The sequence below is a fragment of the Sander vitreus genome, chromosome 6 (assembly GCF_031162955.1).
Source record: "Sander vitreus isolate 19-12246 chromosome 6, sanVit1, whole genome shotgun sequence".
NCBI lineage: Eukaryota > Metazoa > Chordata > Actinopteri > Perciformes > Percidae > Sander > Sander vitreus.
In genome coordinates this window covers 17,268,891-17,291,946 of record NC_135860.1, presented here as the reverse complement: position 1 = coordinate 17,291,946, position 23,056 = coordinate 17,268,891, and the positions used below count along the sequence as shown (strand labels likewise).

General features: G+C 41.9%; 1 protein-coding gene across 1 annotated transcript in view; it reads left to right on the top strand.

Annotated features, from left to right (window-relative positions):
* Positions 1-23,056, top strand: part of nphs1 (NPHS1 adhesion molecule, nephrin) — a 45,269-nt gene that overhangs the window by 4,714 nt on the left and 17,499 nt on the right. Inside the window, exons 2-16 of the mRNA XM_078253196.1 lie at positions 1,173-1,367; positions 4,806-4,928; positions 10,175-10,297; positions 10,925-11,006; positions 12,436-12,539; positions 14,434-14,555; positions 14,769-14,940; positions 16,160-16,317; positions 18,588-18,729; positions 19,109-19,233; positions 19,319-19,487; positions 19,690-19,819; positions 20,013-20,185; positions 20,898-21,038; positions 21,619-21,759. Of these exons, the coding sequence (XP_078109322.1) occupies positions 1,173-1,367; positions 4,806-4,928; positions 10,175-10,297; positions 10,925-11,006; positions 12,436-12,539; positions 14,434-14,555; positions 14,769-14,940; positions 16,160-16,317; positions 18,588-18,729; positions 19,109-19,233; positions 19,319-19,487; positions 19,690-19,819; positions 20,013-20,185; positions 20,898-21,038; positions 21,619-21,759 (2,100 nt within the window). The remainder of the gene's footprint in view (positions 1-1,172; positions 1,368-4,805; positions 4,929-10,174; positions 10,298-10,924; positions 11,007-12,435; positions 12,540-14,433; positions 14,556-14,768; positions 14,941-16,159; positions 16,318-18,587; positions 18,730-19,108; positions 19,234-19,318; positions 19,488-19,689; positions 19,820-20,012; positions 20,186-20,897; positions 21,039-21,618; positions 21,760-23,056) is intronic.

Here is a 23,056-nt window from a genome sequence, read left to right as displayed (position 1 = left end):
AAGTTGTAAGGGACTTCTGAAACTTAAAAAGTCCAGTGTTGACCATCAAATTGTGTAGAAAAGAAGCTTTCAAACAAATGTCCGCCTCAAATTGTTTGGTATTGGTATGGTACCATTTTAAATACTTGATTAAAGTAAAGCATCCTGGGAAATGATATTTTGCAGAATAATGCAGTATTACTATTTTGGAAGCCACTGAAGATTGCTGTTGAGTATTCATTTATGTAAACTGTATGCAAATGTGCTCCTGTGTTTGGTTGTTTGTATGCATCCTCTGTAATGGCCAATCTTGCCCTTCATATTTGACGTGAGGTGACTGGTACAGCCTTGATCTGAGAGCTCTGTCTCTCACTCATGTTGTCAGACGCAACAGAGCATGCACTTCACAAACAACTTGGTCATTGCTTCAATGAAGGTCAAGATTCAAACAGCCTAGTGGAATCAGGCTGGCTTCTCTGTGGGGCATTGTTTAAACGAGAGTCACACTTGAATATTAGGCATTAATTGGAGTATTCAGTTCCGTTTGGCTCCTTGAACGGAATGTTTTCATAAACCCATATGTATAATAATCATATAATCCTAGACCCCAGTTAGAGGCTCATGGGTGGCCTGTTTTAAGGTTACTTTCCTGACTCCAGTGCACTGCACCACAAAATGTCACCTAAGAGCCTGGCTGAAGGATGACCCCACCTATGACAAACAAGGGGGATTAAAGTGATAATCATTACTCTTCCCAGAGGGAATTAGCTGGTGGGACATCGACATTGAAGAAAAACCGCAAGTGAACGAGGTCTCTGATACCCCACGCTTTTTCCCTCCTCCCAATATCCTATCTGCATGGCCGAGGGGGGATTTAATTCGCAGTAATTACTTTATTGACTCATTTTCAGGGCCGTATCATTGCAGTTTCCCATCAATAAAACATATGCCAGGATGAATAATGTGGCCAGACACAACGGGGTGCATTCTCAGACAAAAGACCACAAGACTGCATCCCTGTGGTGTAGTTTTATGTCGTGCTTCCTCTACTCTTTAGACTTCCTCCATAACACTCCTCACACATACTCAGTCCTTGTTCTTCTCCATTCTCTTTACATTAAATCCCATCACATCCCTTGCCTGTTTTACCAACTCTAACTTCTTTCCTCCTCCTCCTCCTTTTATGTGTCCAGGCACACATGCCCAGCAGGCCTTCAGGTCTGAGCCCAGGAACCTCACTGTGCGGATGGGAGCCACAGCCGTGTTGAGGTGTGAGGTGCTGCGGGCCTCAGGGACGGTGCAGTGGGTGAAAGATGGCCTCCTACTGGGACCACAGAGAAGCCTGCCAGGCTTTCCACGCTACAGCATGATTGGAAACCCCACTAGAGGTAAATGCACAGAATAAGGTCTATGGCCTATTGGGCTTTGATGAACTTGTTTGATAAAAGCACCACTAAAAAAGACACCAGAATTAGTCATCATAAATTGCCTATGGTTGAATGACATTTGCAGTTTATGGGTTTGGCAAAAAATAAAAAAGCTCAGAACATCCAGGTGAGTAGAATAAGATACAGTAACACTGGTCAAGGTAAGGTTAAGCTACTGTGTGGGCACACACCCTACATGGTGTGAGATGTGGAGAAGGTACATGAAGTATGATGTACCAAAAATATCTTATCAAGAACTTATCAACCCACAAACCTCACTCAAACCTCCTCTACATACCCAGAACCAGACTCAGGACAATGGGAGATAGGGCCTTTTGTGCTGCTGCCCCACGTCTGTGGAATGCCCTCCCTGACACCTTGAGGGCACCTCAATCCACTGACTGTTTTAAAAAAGGTATTAAGACATTTCTTTTTAGCAAAGCTTTTGGTCCCCTTTAGATTTTTTTTTTTTTTTTTTTACTTTTTTTTTTTTTTTTTTAAACTGTTCATCTTTTTTTGTTTCTAACCTGTAGCACTTTGAGATCCTTTGATGAAAAGGGCATTATAAATAAAATGTATTATTATTAAAATGGTAACACAATAACATGTTGTCAGTGTTAGGTTGAGCCTACATACTTCATTATGTTCCTGTGACATAGTTCATAGTTCTAATTATAAAGTGCTGCTGTCAGCTCAGGAAGCAGTACAGCCTGATGTTGGCTACTCTAAAAGTAAATTAGATGATGTTGCTATGGCTTCAATGTGTTATAATACAGCAACACAGACATTACAGGAACCTTATGGCACACTGGCTCTCTATACAGGGAGCATCTGGGAGTGAGGAGGTGGTGTGGTTGTCAACAGCCTCTTACACATCCCCCTCTCTGTCACTCACATATTAAGACAAAAAATATATAAATTAAAGCAAGTGAAATGTGGCAGGAAATAAAGTGCGTTGCAGAATCTGCAACACAGTCTATAAAAAGTAATAGCCAATTAGAAGGCAATCGCAAGTAAGAGAAGAGCATCTGTTCCCGATCAGCCCGCAAATAAGCCACATTTCACTGTTGCACAGTGTTTGAGACCGCAAGTGACACATAAATGCTGTATAGATGCTATTCACACATTGTCGATGCTTATTAACGCCTAGAGTTAGTTTACATAAAAACAAATGTACAAAACGCTAAAATGTTGTTTTTCAGCTGATTGTCAGTGAGCAAATTACAGTAAGAATTACAGCAGGTACAGGGTTAGAAAAAACATTCTTGCCTGTTTTTACCTCAACAACAAAGTAAGAATATATACACATGAACACAAGGACCACAAACACACACAAGCTATCCAACACTCTAACATACACTCATGAATAAACTACCCATCAGTGCAGGTACACTTTACCAGGAAAAGAAACTGCAGACTGATGTATGCAATCACTTTACACTGCACAGAAAAAGAGCAAAATCATTTAAAATGGCACTTGACTGCACTTGATACGCTACACATTTTCACTGATTGTCACCATCAGTGATGTTTATTGATGCTTAAAAAAGCCTGAAATCAAACATTCACAAAAACAGGAGAGGGCTGCGTTGATTTCTACATATACTTACAGCAAATGTAGCACCCTTAGTTTCCCCAAGCGGAAGCAATAAAGTAAATGTGTATGAACACACAAGCTAGATCTAGGATTTGCTATGCCCAACAATTTGCACTGTAAAGACAAGCACACAGAAGAACAGATAAAACAGAAGCCAAAGCACCAAATCATTGAGTTTTTTCTTAATTTACTTTCAATGATTGGTCCATAAGGTATAACTTCGGGTCACATGACATCACATGTACTGCAAGTGTTGCATGTTTTTCTTAAATAATATCAACCAACTAATATCAAGCATTTATAAAGTGGTAAACCATAGTCACATATGAATATTAACACTGTTTATGGCATGTTGGCAACACTAGAACGTCTTTGCAAATTAAATTGTTCAATCAAGTTTTATAAATCTTGTAGGCGTGTAAACGTCCACAAATATGCTTTACACCTAAGTATGTAATACTTAACAGCGTGAGAAAAATATTTAATTAAGACCCTTCAGCTGCTTCACACCTGTCACATTGTGTTCTTTTGTGTGTATATTGTTGTATATCTTCTGTAACGTACTACCGGAATTTAAAATAAAAAAAAAAGCATGTGAGAGGAACTATATTCTTTATACTCGGTTGACTGAATGATGCAAACAGGTTCTCTGAATCAAGATCAACAATTAACCTTTTTCATTGGAACTGTCCTTTCCCAATAACATAACACTGTGTTTCCAGCTTAAGGGCCAATGCACAAATGCAGATTTGCAGAGGGGAGAATATACTCTGCAGCTTACTTTATGGTTATGTAGATATACTGTATCCCAAAATTGTGAAGGCCCTAGCTGAAATAAATACAGAGTAATGGACAAAATGGCAAATCGTGTTGCAGCCATCCGCCATCTCCGCTACCATAAATACACACTCTGCAACTTGATTGCACTATTTGTGAGGAATTCCAGGAAAGAGGAATATGATTAATAAATTGAATGTCTCTCTCTCTCTCTCGCTCTGCGCTCAATGATAACTTAGATGTTAAAATTGCTTCTGGTTGGTGTTAATTATCTTGCCAGCTTACTTGACACATGCATTTTTAGGCCTGTGTGGTTGTCAGACCAAGATACTATTTTGCACGTTAGTAGGCTGTGAGCCAGAGAATGAGGAGCTGAAAAACCTACACTGAACATCATCTAATCCCTACCGGTTATGGCAATGCATCAAAGAAATCAAGCCCTTTTGGCATGCTAGACTATCAGAAGAAAGATACAAAGAGAAGGACTTTGCCTGGCAGTTTATTCAATTGGTGTTGTGAATCTGGGCTTGGATTTCATTTACCATGCTTGAAAGTCGTTCTAAAACAAAATGCCTCTGCTATGAGTATAGACAACCACTTGCATGCCAATGGAAAGCATGCAGCAGGAGGTTCTCAGCAAGTGAGATGTTTCAATTTTACGGAAATACAAAAATAGTCTGTTTATAATCAAACACCCAAATGTCGCTAAGTTGTAGAGCATATTACGGTATTGAATTGAAATGCCAGACTGCCATTGTACAAATTTCTTATATTGTCAATTTTCCTGTTTCCCATGTTGAAAATTGCCTAAAATTCAGACACTCTGAAATCAACAGAGAAGAAATAGGGCCTGCAGGAGGTACTCAACGATATACATGCAACAACTCTGAACAGCCAGCATTATATTCAGTAGTTAGTTGAGAAGAAAACTAAATGAGCTTTTCTTCTTTGTAATTATTTACATGGTTTTAGTGAGCACATCCTTATCACAACATGTGTCTAATGTATCTCTCCCTCTTTTCCAGGGCAGTATCACCTTCAGATTGAGAAGGCCCAACTGGAAGATGACGCCTCCTATGAATGTCAAGTGGGCCGGTCTGAGAGCAGTCGAGCAATCATTTCCAGTACAGTCTGGGTCAACATGCTAAGTGAGCACAAGTGTGAACAGAGGGCATGTGGGGGCTTATAAACGTGTATTTTTTTTTTGTCAGAGTAACAAATGTTGTAAAATGATGTTTGTAATAAGGCACAGTGAGCATCCTCAGTACTCCGGTGACATACATAACCTCCTGACCGGTAATCAGCATATAAAGAGCTGTTAAATATTCATTTATATTGATAAAATCACATTTTAAGCAAGTATGAACCATGAGGAAAGTCAAAATTGTTCAACTTTTTCTGGTATTTAATTCTTCTTTAACAAGCACTAAGCCATCTCCACATGTTCCAATAGGTCTATGGCTTTCACCATGCAGATATTTTATATTCTTTAGCAATATAAAATCAGAACAGCCTGGATTCCCTGGCAAGCCTCAGGGCGATCCATGTCTCTCCCTCTCACAGGAATAAATTATAACCAGTGATTCAAAAGTTCCTACTCAGACATGGGCTGGAATAGATGTAATTGTGCGACTACATTAAGACCACCTGTTGTCACTCTATTACAACCGGTATCTCTCTCTCTCCCAATCCTTCATGCTTGTGGGAGCAAGCCCATATGTGGCAGGGAAAGGACTCTAAAAGAACCTTTCTTCTTCAGGCGCAGTTCATTTGCTTACATCCCCCTCCCCATTCTGCCAAATTTCTCCCTCTCTCCCTCGCTTTCCGGCTTTCTCTTTGGTGACCATGGAGAGGTGTTTTTTCTTTCAGAGGGGGGGTTGCCGTGGTGATTATAGTGGCCTCACTCTCCTCTGGGAAGAAAGCAGGTTTTTCTGACATCAATGGGCCGGTGGGAGGGATGGCGGGTGGTGTGGGATAGGAAGAGGCATAGGCCTTAGACGTCGCCTTTGAATGGCTACGTTCTGCTCTACACTGCAACAGTCTTATGTCCTGCAGCAGGCCTACACCTGCAGCTACAGCAGGCTTGACTCACACATTTATTACCTCTGAGATGCCTATAGCATGTGCGCCCACATACACAAAGTCAACACAATCGCCTTTGGCTTTGTCGAAAAGGTCAATGTGTGGGAATTATGTTCGTTTTGCATCAAGGATCACTGGTAGTCGTATTTACCGTGACTGAAACCTCCTGCTGCACTGTGTGCCAGACATACTCTGATCTAAATCTCAGCTGTTTTTGTTCAGTGTCTTGGGAGCACTTTCCAGCTGTTGACTGTTTAAGACGGACAGTTGCAGCTGCACTGTTGCAAAGGGCAAAGAGTGAAGCTACTGACTTAAAAAGCACTCTGCAGCCTTGGTCCTAAAGGGTCATTTGTTCCACCCCACCAACTCAACTGATTCAAAATACATGCCTAATCTGGGGCTTCATAATGAGCTGATGAATTCAATCTCCTGTTAGTGCTGAACTGGGACTGGAAACTGTGCATCCTTTTGAAGAGCACTGTCTCTGATGAGTTCCCCACAGACTTCTCCATCAGTGAACTACAGCTCCCAAGGCCCCACACCCCTGGCCAGTCAACCATGGCCATATCCCATCAAGCCCTGCATCAAATCAAAACACTATAAACTCTTTAGGAGGAGATACAGTGGGGGAGAGGGGAGGAATGTGAAAACAAAACTGAGATTGCTGGTCGTATAATTGGATTCTTGGGTCAGAGAGAGTGCTATCATGACTGGCTAATTCAAGATGGATCACTACAGGCAGTGAATAGCAGGGACGGAGGCAAAAATGTCAATAAGCCCCATCCATGAGCTTACAAAGAGATGTTTTCAAGACATTTTCATTGGTGCAACATAACTCCTGTGTGTTTTTGCCTTCCTGCGGAGCTCAGATAGGGGATTACTGCAATAGGCAGATCAAGTGGCAGTGAGTAATCCATGACAATAACAACCTGTACCCCCTATGCTGAAACCCCCTCCTCTTCTAAAACTTACCCTGCACTGTGCCTGTCACATACCTGACACATCCTGTGTCTCGGTTTATACCATTAGCCTTAGCATTTAATCCTATTAATGAACAACTCTCTCCCTCACCGCATTGCATGCCTGTACTGATGCCTCCTGCTAATGTACAAAACAGTTATTTGATGTGTTCTGGTTTTAGACTGTGTTACTCATTCAGTTGCCATAGCTGGGTCTTACAGAGATATGTGTGTATGAGTGTGTGTGCCCATGTGTGTAAGCTTATTATCAGTGTTGGTTGGTGGTTAGAGGACATTTTAGGAACCAGGGCTATGGTGAGGTTTTTGCGGTAGATAATGAGTTTAGCTCTTGAAGAGTATATAATGAGCCTTCATTTTATGATTCCCCATTGTAAATAATGGAACAACTTATAAATGGGGGCACAAGCAACGTAGAACATGGTGACTTTATTCATCTTTGTTCATGAAAAGTTCTGACAGTTGCCCAAGATATAACCCCATCAGAGGACAGTGTGTTATACACTGGTTTGATGGTGTGCATAATACAGTGTCAGGGGCTTTTCAATTTGCAAAGGAGGCTCTGCTAAATAGTTAAATGAGACACTAGAGGGATGAATGAAATGTTCTGCCTCCTCTTTTTAAAATCTATCAATAAGGTAGATTTTCCATCCTTGTATGTGTGTGTAAAGTATATTCTGTAAATGGTCATGGATGTGGATAAATGTAACTGTTATATAATGGACCCAAAACAAAAACTAATAGAGACAAAAGTAGTGGGTCAGGAAGAAGTGGTGTGACCGTGGGCAAGGGGAGATGGGGCTGCTGCTCCACTTCTCCCCCAGAACAGAGCAGACAGAGAGAAGGGGAAAGCTGGGCTTTCATTGCCAGAGATCACACACCTGAGACTGTGTGTGTGTGTGTGTGTGTGTGTGTGTGTGTGTGTGTGTGTGTGTGTGTGTGTGTGTGTGTGTGTGTGTGCGTGCGTGTGCGTGCATGTGTGCGCGTGTGCGTGTGTATAAAAATATATCCTTGTGCATAGATGTGTGGCTTTAGCCAATCTTTGTCTTCCAGAGATAAAACTGATGATTTGCGTCTGTGTGGTATTGAGAAGGCTGATCTGGATTCCATTATTCTCTTAATTTGGCAAAATAAGCTTTTCAGAGACTGTTTTATCCTCTGGGCCTGCTCCAAAATTTTCTTGAGAATCAGCTTTGTAATACATGTTAGACTGTGCACACACTGGTGCCTGTTTTTAGATTGAAGTGAGAATGTAGCTTGTCTGCACACTAGCTCGCCTGTGTCAGTGTGTTTGTGCATGCAGATCTGCGTGCACTGTAGACTTGAGTTTATCTTTGGGTGTTTGTGTGCAAAGGAGGGAAGAGAGTGTGGTGCATCTGTATGTGAATGAGAGAGAAAGATAGGTGGATATGCATATTGATGTGTGTCTGCTAATCTGCTTGTTATCTGCCTTATCCATCCATCCGTCTGTATTTGTCTTATGAATCTAATTTTGCGGCTCACTTTCTCAATTCCTGTCTGAACGGCAAGAGCAAGTTTTTGCGTGCCTATCTATTATTGTGTTCATATACCTTAATAAGAGAGAGAGGGCTAGAAAGCAGAGAGGAAGAGACAGGGAGACAAAAAGACAAAAAAAGCTGACAGGCAAGTAGACAAAGAAGGGGCAGAAATAGTTAATTGAGAGAACAGCTTGTTTGCTGTCTGTTCTTTGCTCTGAGTGCATGTCTAGTAAATTGAATAGAGTGTGTTTTGTTGTTGTCCACATGTGCTATTACATTTATACAAATGTTCATCCTGACTGGGCTGATTGGGTCACATTATTTGCAGATGTGATGGATGGCAGCCTTTAATTCCCAAGTGGAACACACCTTCCCCCACACTTCTGCAGTTTAACTGCAGTGGTCAAGAAGGATAGTGGGGAGGAGTGGGGGAGGGGGGGATTGGGCTGCTAGAGAGGGATGATGGAGTGAATGAGAGATAAAGACCGGGCCAGCATGAGCGAGCGTGGAAAAAATTAGATACCTGCCTGCTTCATTTGCGAACATATCATTATTCTTATTTTAGGATTTGTTAGGCTGCCAGACGCTCCTCGAGCACAACAAGTGATGCGCCTATGTTGAATTGTGGGGGCCTGAGTAGATTGAGAGTGCAGGGGCTGTCAATAGATGCATGGCCCAGTCATCTTCTCAGGGAAACAAACAAATGCATCTCATTATTGCAGCGCGCGCCTCTGCAGTGCTCTGGGTAACCCATCACAGTCCACACAGATTCAATTGCTTCTTTTAAATCAGTTTGAAGCTGCAGCCACATCTCATCTGTCTCAATAGCAGACTGGAGCCAATGGGCAACTCTGCACACTGCAACAGCTCCTCCTAGTGGCCAGGAATTGATTGTGTGTGCCAAAGAGATGGAGAGGAGCTTGATGGCTGGCTGGTTTGGTTGCTGTTGTGGTCCAGCTGTTTACCCGCACATTAGCAGCGGCTTTATCTCCAAATTCAGCAGCAGCTATCCTCGTGCCCCTGCTCCCTTCTGCAGCTTGTCTTACACTCACTTTTCATTCTTGCCTTTTCTCTTTACTCCTCTGCCAGTCTTTCATGTCTCTCTCACACACATGTATCCTTCCTGTACTTTCCTACTCCCTGTTCTGTCTCTGAACTCAGGCAGCCTTTGCACTTGATCTCTGATGAAAGAAAAACAACCTTAACAGTAACCATAGTTTGTCATTCTACAGGCTCACCCACTTGCTAAAAGCTGGCACAATAGACAAATGGGTTTCTGAAGTGTGTGTGTGAATGATTGAACTGATAGTCTTGGTAAAGAGTGGCTCACCGATCTGCAGAAATCCCTTTGAAGGCTAGTTGGTGACAGATTTATCAATTTACTGCCAAACAATTTCCGGTCCCTTGTGTTAAAAGCTATGTTTTTTTCTGGGATTCTTATTTATGGTCAGATAAAAGGAGTGCAGAGTAGAACAGTGGAGAAGTGAAGCCTGCTTTGATCAGTCCAGAAAGCACATATTTAGCTTGGGGGTGATCTGAGAAGAGAAATGTTTGGTGTTTGCTATGATAGATTAGCAGTGGATCGGTTTCATCTCTGTATTCTCTTCTTGTCCACAATTTGTATTCAAACTCAACAGAACATCAAACCTCGCTGTAGTAAATCACTCAAAAGCTGACAGCGTGATATTCCAGTCACTCCCAAATGTTGCCAGTGCTTATTATCATATCATTGCATAAGCTAATATCCATCTGTAATAGCGCCAGCTTCCTCTAACCAAAGATTAGTGTGATGACTATGAGGTCAATGATGTGATAAATATGTTGTCTCTCATTCAGTTCCTCCTTCCAAGCCATACTTTGAAGTGGACATGGCAACACCTTGGACGGCGGGGAAGAAATACGTTGTCACCTGTATCGCCCCTGATGCAAAGCCCATGGCTGAAATCACACTTTATAAAGGTGAGTCACCCCTTTCACCTGCACTAAATGTGACAGAGATGGTCAGCTTGACAGGTTAGAAAAAAGGGCAACAGCCTTTCCGATAAGCTACATTCTGGGAACTCGATATGTCGCAACCTGAATATTAAAACATAAAAACATTGCAGAGTAAAAGCGTAAGTTCAGTAAAGATCTCTTATTTCATAGTCTTCGAACGGCAGAGTTGAAAGGGGCAGACTCTGTGTGGGAGGAAATAGCCTGCGATTTGAATTTCCATTTTCCGCTGACTTTTACAAATGCATGTACAGTTAATGTATCACAAGTTATTAGTTGTTTTCTGTTTTTGCCTTCTGCTCCCCCGTCACACCTATTATACTGTATATTGCTGGGAGAGAGAGGGAGAGGGAGAGATGTTTTTTCTTGGTGTGAATGTGTCTACAGAATATTGTGTTCAGTAAAATGTAATTTTGTTCGTCATATTGTAATCTCAACATTGATTTTATTTGATTTCAATTCAAAGACCGGTTGAGACAGTGGTATGCTCATTACTTTCCACATGAGAATAACATTGATGTTTTTGTTTCACATGAACAAATTTACGCACAACATTTTCCCTTTTGTGTTCCTTCCCCCCATTGTGTCTTTTAGATGGAGTCGAGCTGACAGGTGTAGAGTCTTTTAACATGTCTGGCTCAAAGGATAAGCTCCTGAATACGCATGCTGAAGTAACGTATGTGTTTGCCCGCCTGCCAGACTCATTTTTCACACCGACCTGCTCAAGCTCTCCAAGTCTGTCTTTGTTTTTTGTTTCCCTTGTTTTCACCCCACTCTTATTTTCTTCCTATTCTTAGTGAGTGCAATGAATTTCTGCACACAGCGAACTGTTACTTGGCACTGTGCGATTGAATTAGCTTCTGTCAAATGCACAAAATTACATTCCGGCAGCAAGACAGATCCGATCCTCGCCGGTCGCCAGGTGCCTATACATTAAACAGGGCCATAGATTACTTTAATCCTGCTTGTCTCCTCTGTGTCAAAGATAATAACCTCTTGTCATATCCTGAGATAACATTGGTACTGAGGAGCTGCAACATTGTTCGGCTCTATTGCAGAACAGCCTAGGTCTTAAGTAATATTGATGCTCCTTCCTCATATTCACACTGAGCGTACGCAGCAGTGGGCCATGTGTGATTGTTAGGGTTGAATTGTACTGTAATTTGATATAGAAGACATCAACTAAGAAAGTAAACTAAGCTCAGAATAAATCCACTGCATCGAAGAGACTAGTGTATCTTTCAATGTACATCACAAAGTGCATTTTGTGGTGAAATGTTGCTGACTACTGTGTTGTACATTTACATGACATTACATGTACTCAAGTACTGTACTTAAGTACAATTTTGAGGTGCTTGTACTTTACTTGAGTATTTTCATTTCATGCTACTAACAACTACTACTTAACTACATTTAACAGGCGAATATTGTAATTTTTACTCCACTGCACTTTACTCTGACAGCTATAGTTACTAGTTACCTTTTCAAATTAAGATATTTAAGGGGAAAAAAACACATGATATGCTTATAAAACACATTGCAAGTGGTTCCCAACCTTTTAAGGTTGTGATACCTTATACAAAAATCTGTTTAGCTGGGGCTTCTTGTTTCAGATGTCTGTGACTTTTAGCACTTCCACCAAAAAGACATTCCCCAACTCCTGAGATGGATATTTAAATAACTTTTTTCTCCCAAACTACCCAATATATATATAAAAAAGCAAAGACTAGAGAAAAAGCTAGAAAAATTACCCCTCACACTTTTTGTGTAACTCCTAGATTGGGAACCACTGGAATAAACTACCAAACTGTATATAAAGTGGTGAAAACGAGATCCACCTCCATCAGCTATACTGTACAACAGTAAAAATGCTGCTTAGTGCCAGGAGGCGTTTTACTACAAAAAGAAGTACATATACTTTAATACTTTAAGTATTTTCAGTAAAAAAGCAGGACTTTTACTTGTAATGGAGTATGTTTACAATGTATTGGTACTTTTACTACCACTGGTTAGACATAACCATGATTTGATGTTTTGAGCTTTAGCACTATGTTTGGCTCAAGTTTTTTATCCTTCTCATTTTGCCTTTCTGTTACCTCCCAAAGAGTCACCGCTCTGAGCTCTGACAACGGGAGGCAGCTGGCATGTAATGCCAAGAATCCCGCCCTTTTCCGGCCTGTGGAGACAACGATGACCATGAGCGTGCAATGTAAGTGTCTCAACCTTTTTGTAAACTGACAGTCAACCCCCCCCACCCCCCCCTCCCTCCCTCTCTCTCTCTCTCTCTCTCTCTCTCTCTCTCTCGCTCTCTCTCTCTCTCTCTCTCTCTCTCGCTCTCTCTCTCTCTCTCTCTCTCTCTCTCTCTCTCTCTCTGAAAAACCACCCTTGTGTACAAACACACTCAACCACACAGGAACCCAACCTCGGGGAGGCCCAAAGGTATCCGGCCTTGTGCACTCAGTCTGTGTTAGTGGTCCAAGGAGAAAGATTCAACCTGAAGGCAAACTCACACCTACTTCAGGATAACATCAGTGTGACTGCCTTCAGTTCACAAGGCTGCCCCTGGTGGGCTGAGATTGATACGACCAAAGCAGGAGTTCTAGGCTCTTACTGTAAAACCACAGCACAGTGTCCACAGCAGTGTAAAATCACACACCAACCTTGCAATTCAATTTTAATTAGTTTAGTTTAGATTTACTGTTTTATTCAGTAATCTTAAAATGATCTACACCCTTAGTCTTATTTCCCCAATGTGAACCAAAACACACCAACCCTTTATTAGACCAACTGAGATGGATTATAACAGCGAGGCTTCAAGTACTGAATTGTTTAACATTATATTAACTAATGTGGAAAAGCTAAGGCCACCACAGCTAATAATAATGAATTCTACAAAACTAGCCCATCTACTTTTGTGCTCATCAGCTCAAATCAAATTTAGACTCCTCTGAGGCAGGATGGGAGGCAGTTTCTGTTGCTTTTTCTTTCATGTTTTTATCACAAACTGCGTGATATTGTATAATCAAATTGTTACTGCAGCACACAAAGGTGAGTTGACACACATGCTATCTCTGGCTCTCATTTCATTTTCCTCTCATTTGGCAAGGCAACAGTCAAAGCTATTGTTGCTGAATCCTTAAACAGTGTGCTACCACCACAGCTACTGTTTACTACAGTTGGTTTAGTGTTTTCTACTGTTGGTCAGTTGAAGTAATTGATTGTTTAGGCCTGAGAGTCTAACCACCTGCTTCTCCCAGGCCTAAATCATGTTGTTGATTAAAGCGGAGCAAAGCTGCTGACACCTTCAGCAGCAAGCGCTCCCTCCAGCTCAACTGCCGTATTATCCACAGACTGACTAGACACCTTAATGTTGTCTCTATCTATACTCCTCCACATTAGAAGCCGCTGCCGCTGTTTTAACAACCACCAATAAGTGTGAGCACTCCTCCCTTCTTCTCTGTCTTTCTGCTCTGTATTAAACAACATGGGATATGTGCTAAGTGCTAATGTTGCAGAACTTGGGACCACCACTGCAGTCTTACTCAGCATGCCAGCCCATCAAAGCCAGCGCGGTGGCCATTTTCAGCCAGCCAGATTATTAGCAAGATAGCAATTTGTCACACTGGCCCGGGGTCTGCAGACTGCCCTCTGAAACTGATTGCAGCAATAACAAAGGCCCCTGTCCTCCTCCATTTAGTACGTATATTTTATTCAAGGGGGCTGTAATTTATTCATATTTCACGTTGCCTTATTACTGTTTGAACATCTGTTATTTTGCTTTATGGACTGGATCCAGCTCACTGCTCCCTTAATACTTAATGCTTTCATCAGATCTGGACCTCTTATCCCGCAGTCATGTTAAATGTGCCCAATTTATTGGCCTTGTCTCAACAAAGAGGAATGCTCCATACTCAATTTCCAAGAGTGTTTTCATCACAATGGAGTTTCTTTTTTATGTTGTCCTGTTGATAGTCACACTCCATCCCTGTTTCCCAAGTTACTACATCCCTTCTCTTTCCTTTTTCTCTTTCAATTTCTATCGCCTTCTATGCCGTTTGCATTTGTCAAGTCCATTTTCATTTTTGTCTCTTGTTTCCTGGCAGTCCCGCCTCAGCCTCCAGTTATTGTAGGTCTGGAGAGAGAGGAAGTCAAAGCGGGGAGAATGCTCGTGTTGGAGTGTGTGTCTCATGGTGGAAACCCCCTAGCCACTCTCCACTGGACCAAGGTAAATCTTCTGCACCATCTGTTAAGGAGGCTTTGTAACACACTATCACTCTGGCAAAATGAGCTATTTTAGTTCAACAACTTTCAGTCTCAAAGTTAGTGGCTTCTGTTATTCTGCTGGCTACTGCTGTTCTATGCGTGCACAATATGGAACCGTACAATTATTCAAACATATTCTCTTGATGTTGCCTTTTTTTAATTTAATGTGTGTCAGAATGGAGAAGTTCTGTCCACAACTTGGAAAAAGGACGTTGTGGCGCAGAAGTCCATCAGTATCCTCTACTGGAAGATCACCCCCACAGATAACCAGGCAGTGCTGTGCTGTGAGAGCGTCAATCTGGTGTCCCTGTCACCTCTGTCTGTCAGCCGCAAAATCACTGTGCTCTGTGAGTGAAGATTATGCTGAATATAGTGCACAGCTCTGGAACACACACACACACACACCTACACTAAGCAATGGATTATTTAGGATATGGGCATGAGGCAGAGGAATATAATAGTCTTACCTCCAAAACCAATTATTTTGCTGTCCCAGCATAAATTCTAATGCTAATATCATTAATGAAACTAATGGTTATTATGGCTGCAGCCCATATTTCTGACTGCCTCCAGATTAGTATCACTGCATGCTCTTTCATAGCTGCTACGCTAATTAAGCTGAATTGCTTCAATGCACAATCCTGAGGCAGTAAAGCCTACACTTTGTGCGATACCAACGCCAGTGGTTAATAGATTATACTTTTCTCTCTGAATATAAAATGTTTGTTTCAGCAACAATAAAGCAAATACAGAATTAATATTCAGCAGCCTAGCCTGATTTCCACTACAGAGCCAGACAATGTAAGTCAGAGCTTTAAACGCCGGGTTATTGGTGCACCTGTTTTATGTAAATATGCTTTGAATTAGGATGTGTCCTTGCAGAAATCTCATGCTCATGCTATGTAAAGGTGGCTGAAGTTACTCCAGTGACTCCTTTTCTCATAAAGCCCCCAACAGGCCCTGGTGCCATGCCTCACAGTCATCCATTCAGGGATGTTGAAAATGAGCTGCTGACTGCGCTCTAGGCACTGGCAGAAGCTGGAGGGCACAGAATACGTCTCACTGGTGTAATATGAATATGCCTCTTTTACCTCACGGCACCTGCTTAATTTCAACAGTATTTGTGTGTGGCATGCACACATGCATCCCATTCTGTGTCTTATGTGGGAAAGACACAAATACGTATAAAGATTTACATTATACATGACCCCTCCTTCCCCATGTCTGCCAGCTCAGTCCCCAGTCTTTGTATTCCCCCAAAGGCTTTATGCTGCTGCATCACTTTGCCTGCAGCGATTGTACTCCGTCTCCCCCTGTGGTTAAAAAGAAGCAGACTTTAAAAAAACACATTGAAAACCTCCTGAGAAAACAAGTTGCCACTCAAAGTGATTTCCCTTCTCAACCTTGATACAGCTCTGTGTTTCACATCCAAAAATAGTTGCGCTGCTACTGTGATCAGAATAGGTAGCTGTTGAATGTACTATTCATAGGCCAAATCGAATAAAATTGATATTTTTCCTGACTTGTCTTTGTATGTTTGCCCATCTATGTGTTCATGTACAATAGTTGAGCCTGCAGAGGTGACACTGTTGGGTGAGTTCACGACCATCGAGGGACAGGACTTGGTTCTGAGCTGCTACACCACCTCCAGTAATCCACCTGTTCAGATCCGCTGGTGGCTGGGCTACAAGGAGCTCAACAGCAGTGTTGCAACTATCGAAGAGGTGGGACTACACAGCATACAATTAGCACAAGGTTTAAATCTATCGGTCTAAGCATGTAGACAAAAACAACCCCTTCCTCCATAGACACTACTCATTACATTAACGTCTTCACATCTGTCTATAATAATAATAATACATCAAGTTTATAAAGTGATTTTCTTGGTACTCAAAGTGGCTTTACATAGCAGAATAAAAGATCATAAAGAAAATAAAGAAAATAAAAAAAATAACGTGGTAAGGAGCCTCGGCTAGCTGGCGGGGCTGTAGTAAAATAGGTGAGTTTTTAACTGGGAGCCAGTGGAGGTCTTGGAGGACAGGGGTGATTTGGTCTTTGCGGTGAGTGACAGCAAGCATGTGGGCTGCAGAGTTTGGGATATATTGGAGTTTATTGAGGATCTTGTTGGTTATGAGGGCATGGATAAATGTTTCAGCAGCGGCAGAGGACAGGGAGGGCCGGAGGCGGGCAATGTTATTGAGGTGGAAGAAGGCAGATTTTGTAACCTGGTTAACGTGGGGTAGGAACAGGAGGGGTGGGGTCGAGGTTAATTCTGAGGCAGATTGCGCAGGTTGCGGAGCTGGGTGGAGGAGGTGACGATGGAGCCGTCGATGTTGAGTGAGATGGTCGGGGTGGAGCGAGTGAGGGAGCTTGGACCAATGATGAGGATTTCAGAGTTATTGCAATTGAGTTTGAGGAAGTTCTGTTGCATCTTTTTGGACTATTGTCTCTGTACATTGCTCTTTGTACATTGTTCTTTTTATTTTTAATACTATGAACCTTTGCACATCCCCTAAAACAGTGATTCTCAAAGTGGGGTCCATGGCATTCTGCCAGTGGGTCTGTGAAAGGTTTTCAGATTCATTCATTTAATTTATTATAACGTAAGAATTAGAATTTCTTTGTGATAAAAAGCTTCATAGTTCAATGAATAAGACTATACTCTTAGAATCTGCAAAAATGTATATGTATATATATGTATATATATATATATATATATATATATATATATATATAATACAATATGTCTAATTTACTTTTTAATGTATTACAAATCTCTTTGTTGATTGTTTGTGTTTTTCTTCCACATAACATAACTAAGACTATAGCAGTGTAAAAAAATTATTCCAAGGGACATATATATGAGGGGGTCCCCGTTATATTCTTTATTTTGTAACGGGTCCATGGCTGTAAAAAGATTGGGAACCTCTGCCCTAGAATATATTCTTGCACATTCCTTCCTAGCTTTTATTTTAAACAATTTCTATTCCATATGTGTGTTGCTTCTCCATGCACCATAACACCAACGCAAAGTCCTTGTATTTGAAAACCTGCTTGGCAATAAACCAGATTCTGATTCTGAATGGCACGAGACCGTGTACATATTCTGATTTATAATTGGTGATCATGCTGGCCAGTTTAAAGAGAATACTGAAAAAGGGTATGTTTTTGTTTCTTTTTTTGTGAACACAAGGCAAAAGGCACAAAAGATAAAGTGCAGAAGCATTGTCCTTCAGTCAAGCTTGCCTTTAGGGTACCAACAAAAAACTTTTAAAATGCCTCCCATTGAATAAAAAGAATCTTCAAAATGAAATGTGACCTCGTGAACCTTTACAGATGAAAGGAAACGGTATGACCATGAGCAGCGTGTCTGAATAGACCTGCTGCAGCTTTGCGAATGAATCAGCCGCCGATTCCAAAAAGAGTATTCTGCTGCTCTTCTCCTCTTTTGTGTATTTTAATAAGATCAAAGTGAATAAAAGCTGACACAGAAGATGAGCATTATTAAACAAGCTCTTTATTCATCTGGCAGCAGCATTTTTATTTGATCTTACACAAGGCACTCAGCGTGCTGTGTGTGAGCCTTAATGCATCTGAAACAGTGTGAGGTTAATGAAGACTGACGCTCCTGTCCAGGGTCTTTGTTAGTCTTTCTGACTGTGGCTTTTACAGTAATCACCACAATAATGGCTTTAATAACCAGATGTGCTGCACAGGCATGACCACTATCAGGCAGGTGCAAAATGATGCTTTGCTCAATTGATAACACTGTGCAAAGCTGGAGAGTCAGATGAATATGCTTATTTATCACAGACCATGCACCACATCAGTCATTACAGCAGCTAATTTGCCATCTGTATTCACCAAGCCAAACCAGTGCGGGTTGTTTTTCCCCCTGATTTCTTCCACCTCTCTCTCACCTAAGATTGAGAATGCCAGAGACCAAGGCTGTCTGTCCCCCGACTGAACTGTCATGTGTGCCTTGTGTCAGCAGGGAGACAATGGTGGGATGATAACCATATCCAACATGACCCACGTGGTCTCCCGGGAGGATGATGGGCTGAAACTCACTTGTGAGGCTTTCAATAAGGGCACACACTTCTCCAAGTCCCAGAACGCCATACTCAATGTCTATTGTAAGTAAGCTTAAGTCATTAAACTGTTCTATTTTAGTAAACATAACTAGCATAAATCACCAAGGAAAATGAAATTTTGATTTGGTAGCACTTCTTATCAAAAACACATCCATTGTGGTTGAGGAGGAGTCAATTGTAATTACAACTCTAAGTGTCAAGAAAGGAAAAAAAATGTTAAATATAGCTCTTGACAAATGTATAATTCTTAATACAGAATGTGCAACTTTTTTTCCAGGCCTGCTTTGTGATATTTGAGTTGGAAAATACAAATACAAAAATACAAACAAATCCAGTATAAACAACTGGCTTGGTAAACTAAAATATTCTACTAAATTTCAAACTCTTGTTGATTTTTTGTTATTTAATTTTTTTACCACAGACCCACCTCTAAAGGTGTGGCTCAATACTCCCCCTCAAGATGTCCCCCTCCGTTCAGGGACCACAGTCCATCTCATCTGCTTCTCCACTGGAGGGAATCCCCCTGGGACTCTGACTTGGTTCAAGGTTAGTGTGTACCGTAAACATTTCTGTCTGTATGTCTTGAGTACATACACATTCCTCTGTGTAATATCCTTTCTTCCTGTTTTAGAATGGAAAGGCTTTGTCCGATGCACTGAGACAGACATCCTTTGATCGCGGTGTGGCTCGAGAACTGGTCCTGGTCCTGACGGCCAGTGACAACATGGCCACCTACCGCTGTGATGCCACAAATAAAGCAAAGAAGACAATCTCTGCCCACACTAAGCTCATGGTTAACTGTGAGTTAGACTGGAGCTCTAACACACAAACATAGGCTGAGCTTTATTTCATTCGAACTCAGCTGAGAGAAAAGCACAATATCACATTGATTTGGTATTAACCCATTCAAACAGATTTTCAGCCACATCATTTTGTACTATTCATCTTGATAGTGTCAACAAGTTAAGATTGTGTGTTCTTGTTTGATCCATGGCTCTCCAGTTACAGCAATAAGTATGAAGATCTCAACCAAACAGGAGGAGCTACGTCGGGGTCAGATGCTTACTCTGGAGTGCCAGTCTGGAAGCAGTAACCCCAAGGCCAGCATCTCCTGGAGCTTGGGCGCACTCAGGTTTGGCAAGGCAGTGGGTGGAAAGGCCTATAGCAGACAATGACGCATCTTGATAGAACAATTTTCTGCAAAATAATGTGGCTAATGACTAGTGTTTTTGTCCTTTTTAAATGTGGCAATATTCATTTAATTCATTCAATTTGGTGAACTTGCCCCTGTTGATTGGATTTGCTGCATACAATTTGTGTCTTAGGTTCCAGGGAGTGGAGCAGCCACCCAAGAGGGCTCAGTTTGGTGGTGTGTCAGTGCACAGTTCTCTATCCCTGAATCTGAGTTCACAGCATCACAACCAGAGGGTCATTTGCCAGGCCTACAGTGCTGTGCTAGCAGAGGGGGCTAACACATTCTTTAAACTCAATGTGCTTTGTAAGTCGAGGGTGAATCATTTATTTATTTATTTTTTTCCTTGGTTTGTTTGTTGCCTTCTTTCTACTTGGGGATTGGCCAAGAGATATGGTTTGCATGAATCCTAAACGATGCATATTGATGATCTATGACGGTGTAAGCTGCTTTACTGCTGTACTTTTGCACAGAAATGTCAGTGTATAGTATGTGTGTGCTTTTTGTTTACTGAAAACCTTTGTTGCGATTTGTGGGTCTGTTGAGCTTCGGCGGCAGTGTGTCCTAATTGAGCATTTGCTTTGCTGCATTGCCACGTTTGTCTTTGATGCCATTTCACGGGCAGCAGCCAGCCGCTGCTTCAAAGCTTGGTACTGTGTATGAGCATGAAGGAATGTCACTGTGTGTTTGTGCAGAGCTGCAGTTGGACAACAGTACTGTCACTCGTCCTTTTAATGCCTGTCCCTCTCCCTCCCGCTTTGCCTTACTCCCCCGTCGTCGAAGCATGTGAAGTTGGTTATATCTGGAACAATTGGTGGGATGTCGACTTTCTACTGGTTTGACTCTCATTAGTGTCTCTTTCTGCTTTCATGCATAACATGTTTTGTGTGACTTTGTGTTCTCTCTTGCTGGTTCCTGTCATTCTGTGTGCCAGAGTTTGTCTACAGGCCTCTGCCTGTGTATTTTTGCTGTAAATCCAACTTACTGTAACTGAATTTCTGTGTGGTTTCTGTGTCAGACCCACCAGAGTTTAGCCCAGAGCAGCCAACGAAGGTTCAGGTGGTGGAGAACTACATGGCAACCATCCCACTGCTGGTCTCAGCTAACCCAGAGGAGGTCTCCTGCATTTGGCTGCACCGCAGGGAGAAGCTGGTCAAAGGTGATCCAGGGCTGTGTGATGGCTCTATAAACCAGGTCCTAGTTGAGCTGAGCCAGCAAGTAAGCACTCAGCTCTGCCATTCAGGGTCTGAATAAAACATGGCAGGTTAGCCAGCATGGGACTCTGCCAAATGTGATTCTCATTATGGCTCTAATGTATGCAGTCTAAATGAGGTTTGCTCTCTCCCTGAATACAACACAACGGTTCTAAACCTGGCTTCTCCTCCAGGCCTGTGTCATCAGGGCCCTGCTGCACCCACTCTCTTTCTCTGTTAACTTTGTTAGCTCCATCATACGCAGCCCCCACCATGAAAATGACTGTATCCTGAATGTGGAAACACACCTATTACATTTTGACTGCTGTGGTATAGACGATGTCTCTCACACGTCCTATTGTTGGCTTGATGTGGGAATCCAGCCAGGCCAATCAATAATGCAGGATTAGATGTCACTTAGAGACCAGTGGCCAGAGGACACATGGTTGATGAGCATGTAATGAATACTTAATTTACCATTGTTTTGCATGTCTGTCTGTGTGTGTGTGTGTGTGTGTGTGTGTGTGTGTCCATGTTTTTGGAAAGTGGGGTATCTGCGCTACAACTGGTCAGACGAGAACGCACTGGAAATCAGGAATGTGACGAGGAATAATGCCGGAGTTTACACGGTCAAGTGTTCAAATGATGAGGGTGTCAACCAAACCTCCATCATGCTGGATGTTCAGTGTAAGGACCTACATGCATCATGGCTGCCACACACGTTGAGTTTTTTTATTTTATGTTGAAGGCAGTGTTCTACAGTATGTAATCATTAAAACAAAATAAATTTAAACATTTTAAGTTTTTACTAAAAGTAAGAATCTGAATACCCATACATAAGAGCTACCTTTGAAAGCAAGTTGAAGTAGTAAGGGATTAATAAAAGTTCCCCAGTTAATTCAATTCCTGCAATTAATTCATAATCAACCACTATTTTTTTCAGATTCTAACAGATTTGCAGGTATACACAGTGGGCACTGTGGGTCACAAGTCCACCGCATCATTTATCTCTGTTGAATAGCCTTTAAAAACGCAGTATGAGCAGAATTGTTGCATATATTTGCCCATTTTGTGCATTGGATTTGAATCTGTAGGCTTCTAAGATGTTTAACTGGTCTAAATTTGCTCAGTATCAGATACGTCAGTGCATCCACACATACTGACACACCCAGACAACAATTGACTTTCAGCCCCTACCCAGCAACACATGCCACATTCATTAGGCCATGCATCTCCACTGCTGGCCCAGGCCCAGCCTCGAGCTCCAGGCCCTTTGCCCCGATACTGAGGATTTAATAATGGAAGTGTTGAAAATGTAGGTCTGCCCGTTTCAGTAAAACCCATGGTACACGCCTAATGGATTCTGCTGTCCTGATCTGACTGGGCTTGACAGTTGTAGATATTCATTATGTATGGAAGATTCTAGTAGCTTTTATGGGTGGCGGTGTAGCCCACTTAACGTCGGTCTTGGTTAGCAGGCCAACATGGGTGGATCCCACCAACCCAGAGGTCTGCGTTTCCCACCACTTGTGTGAACATAGGTTTAGACAAGTAGGCAGTAATGGCCTTATTGTTGCGAATACATGGCACCCACGGGAAGTATAAAAAGCTTTTGAGGTTTGGGCAAAGACAAGAGGAGCACTGCAGTCAGGATAGAGAGAGAGCACTTAATGAAGAAAGGGTAACTGGTCAGTCTGTTATAGTCCATTTAGTACAAGCATTTTGTGAGAAAAAAAAAAAAAAAAAAAGTGAATACTCCACAAATAGCAACAGAAAATCTGACAAATTACTTATAAAAGTCTCCTCCATAACACAAAAAGTCCTAAGAGATCGTGGAAGGTATTGAAAAATACCGAAATTGGTGATGCCAATTTCCCATTGCAGCCCATGTTAGGTGTCACGTTTCACTAGAGCGGAACCCAGAAGCAGACCAGGACAAGGTGAGTTGAATAAAGGAGTATTTATTAAGACTTAAATGTGGAAG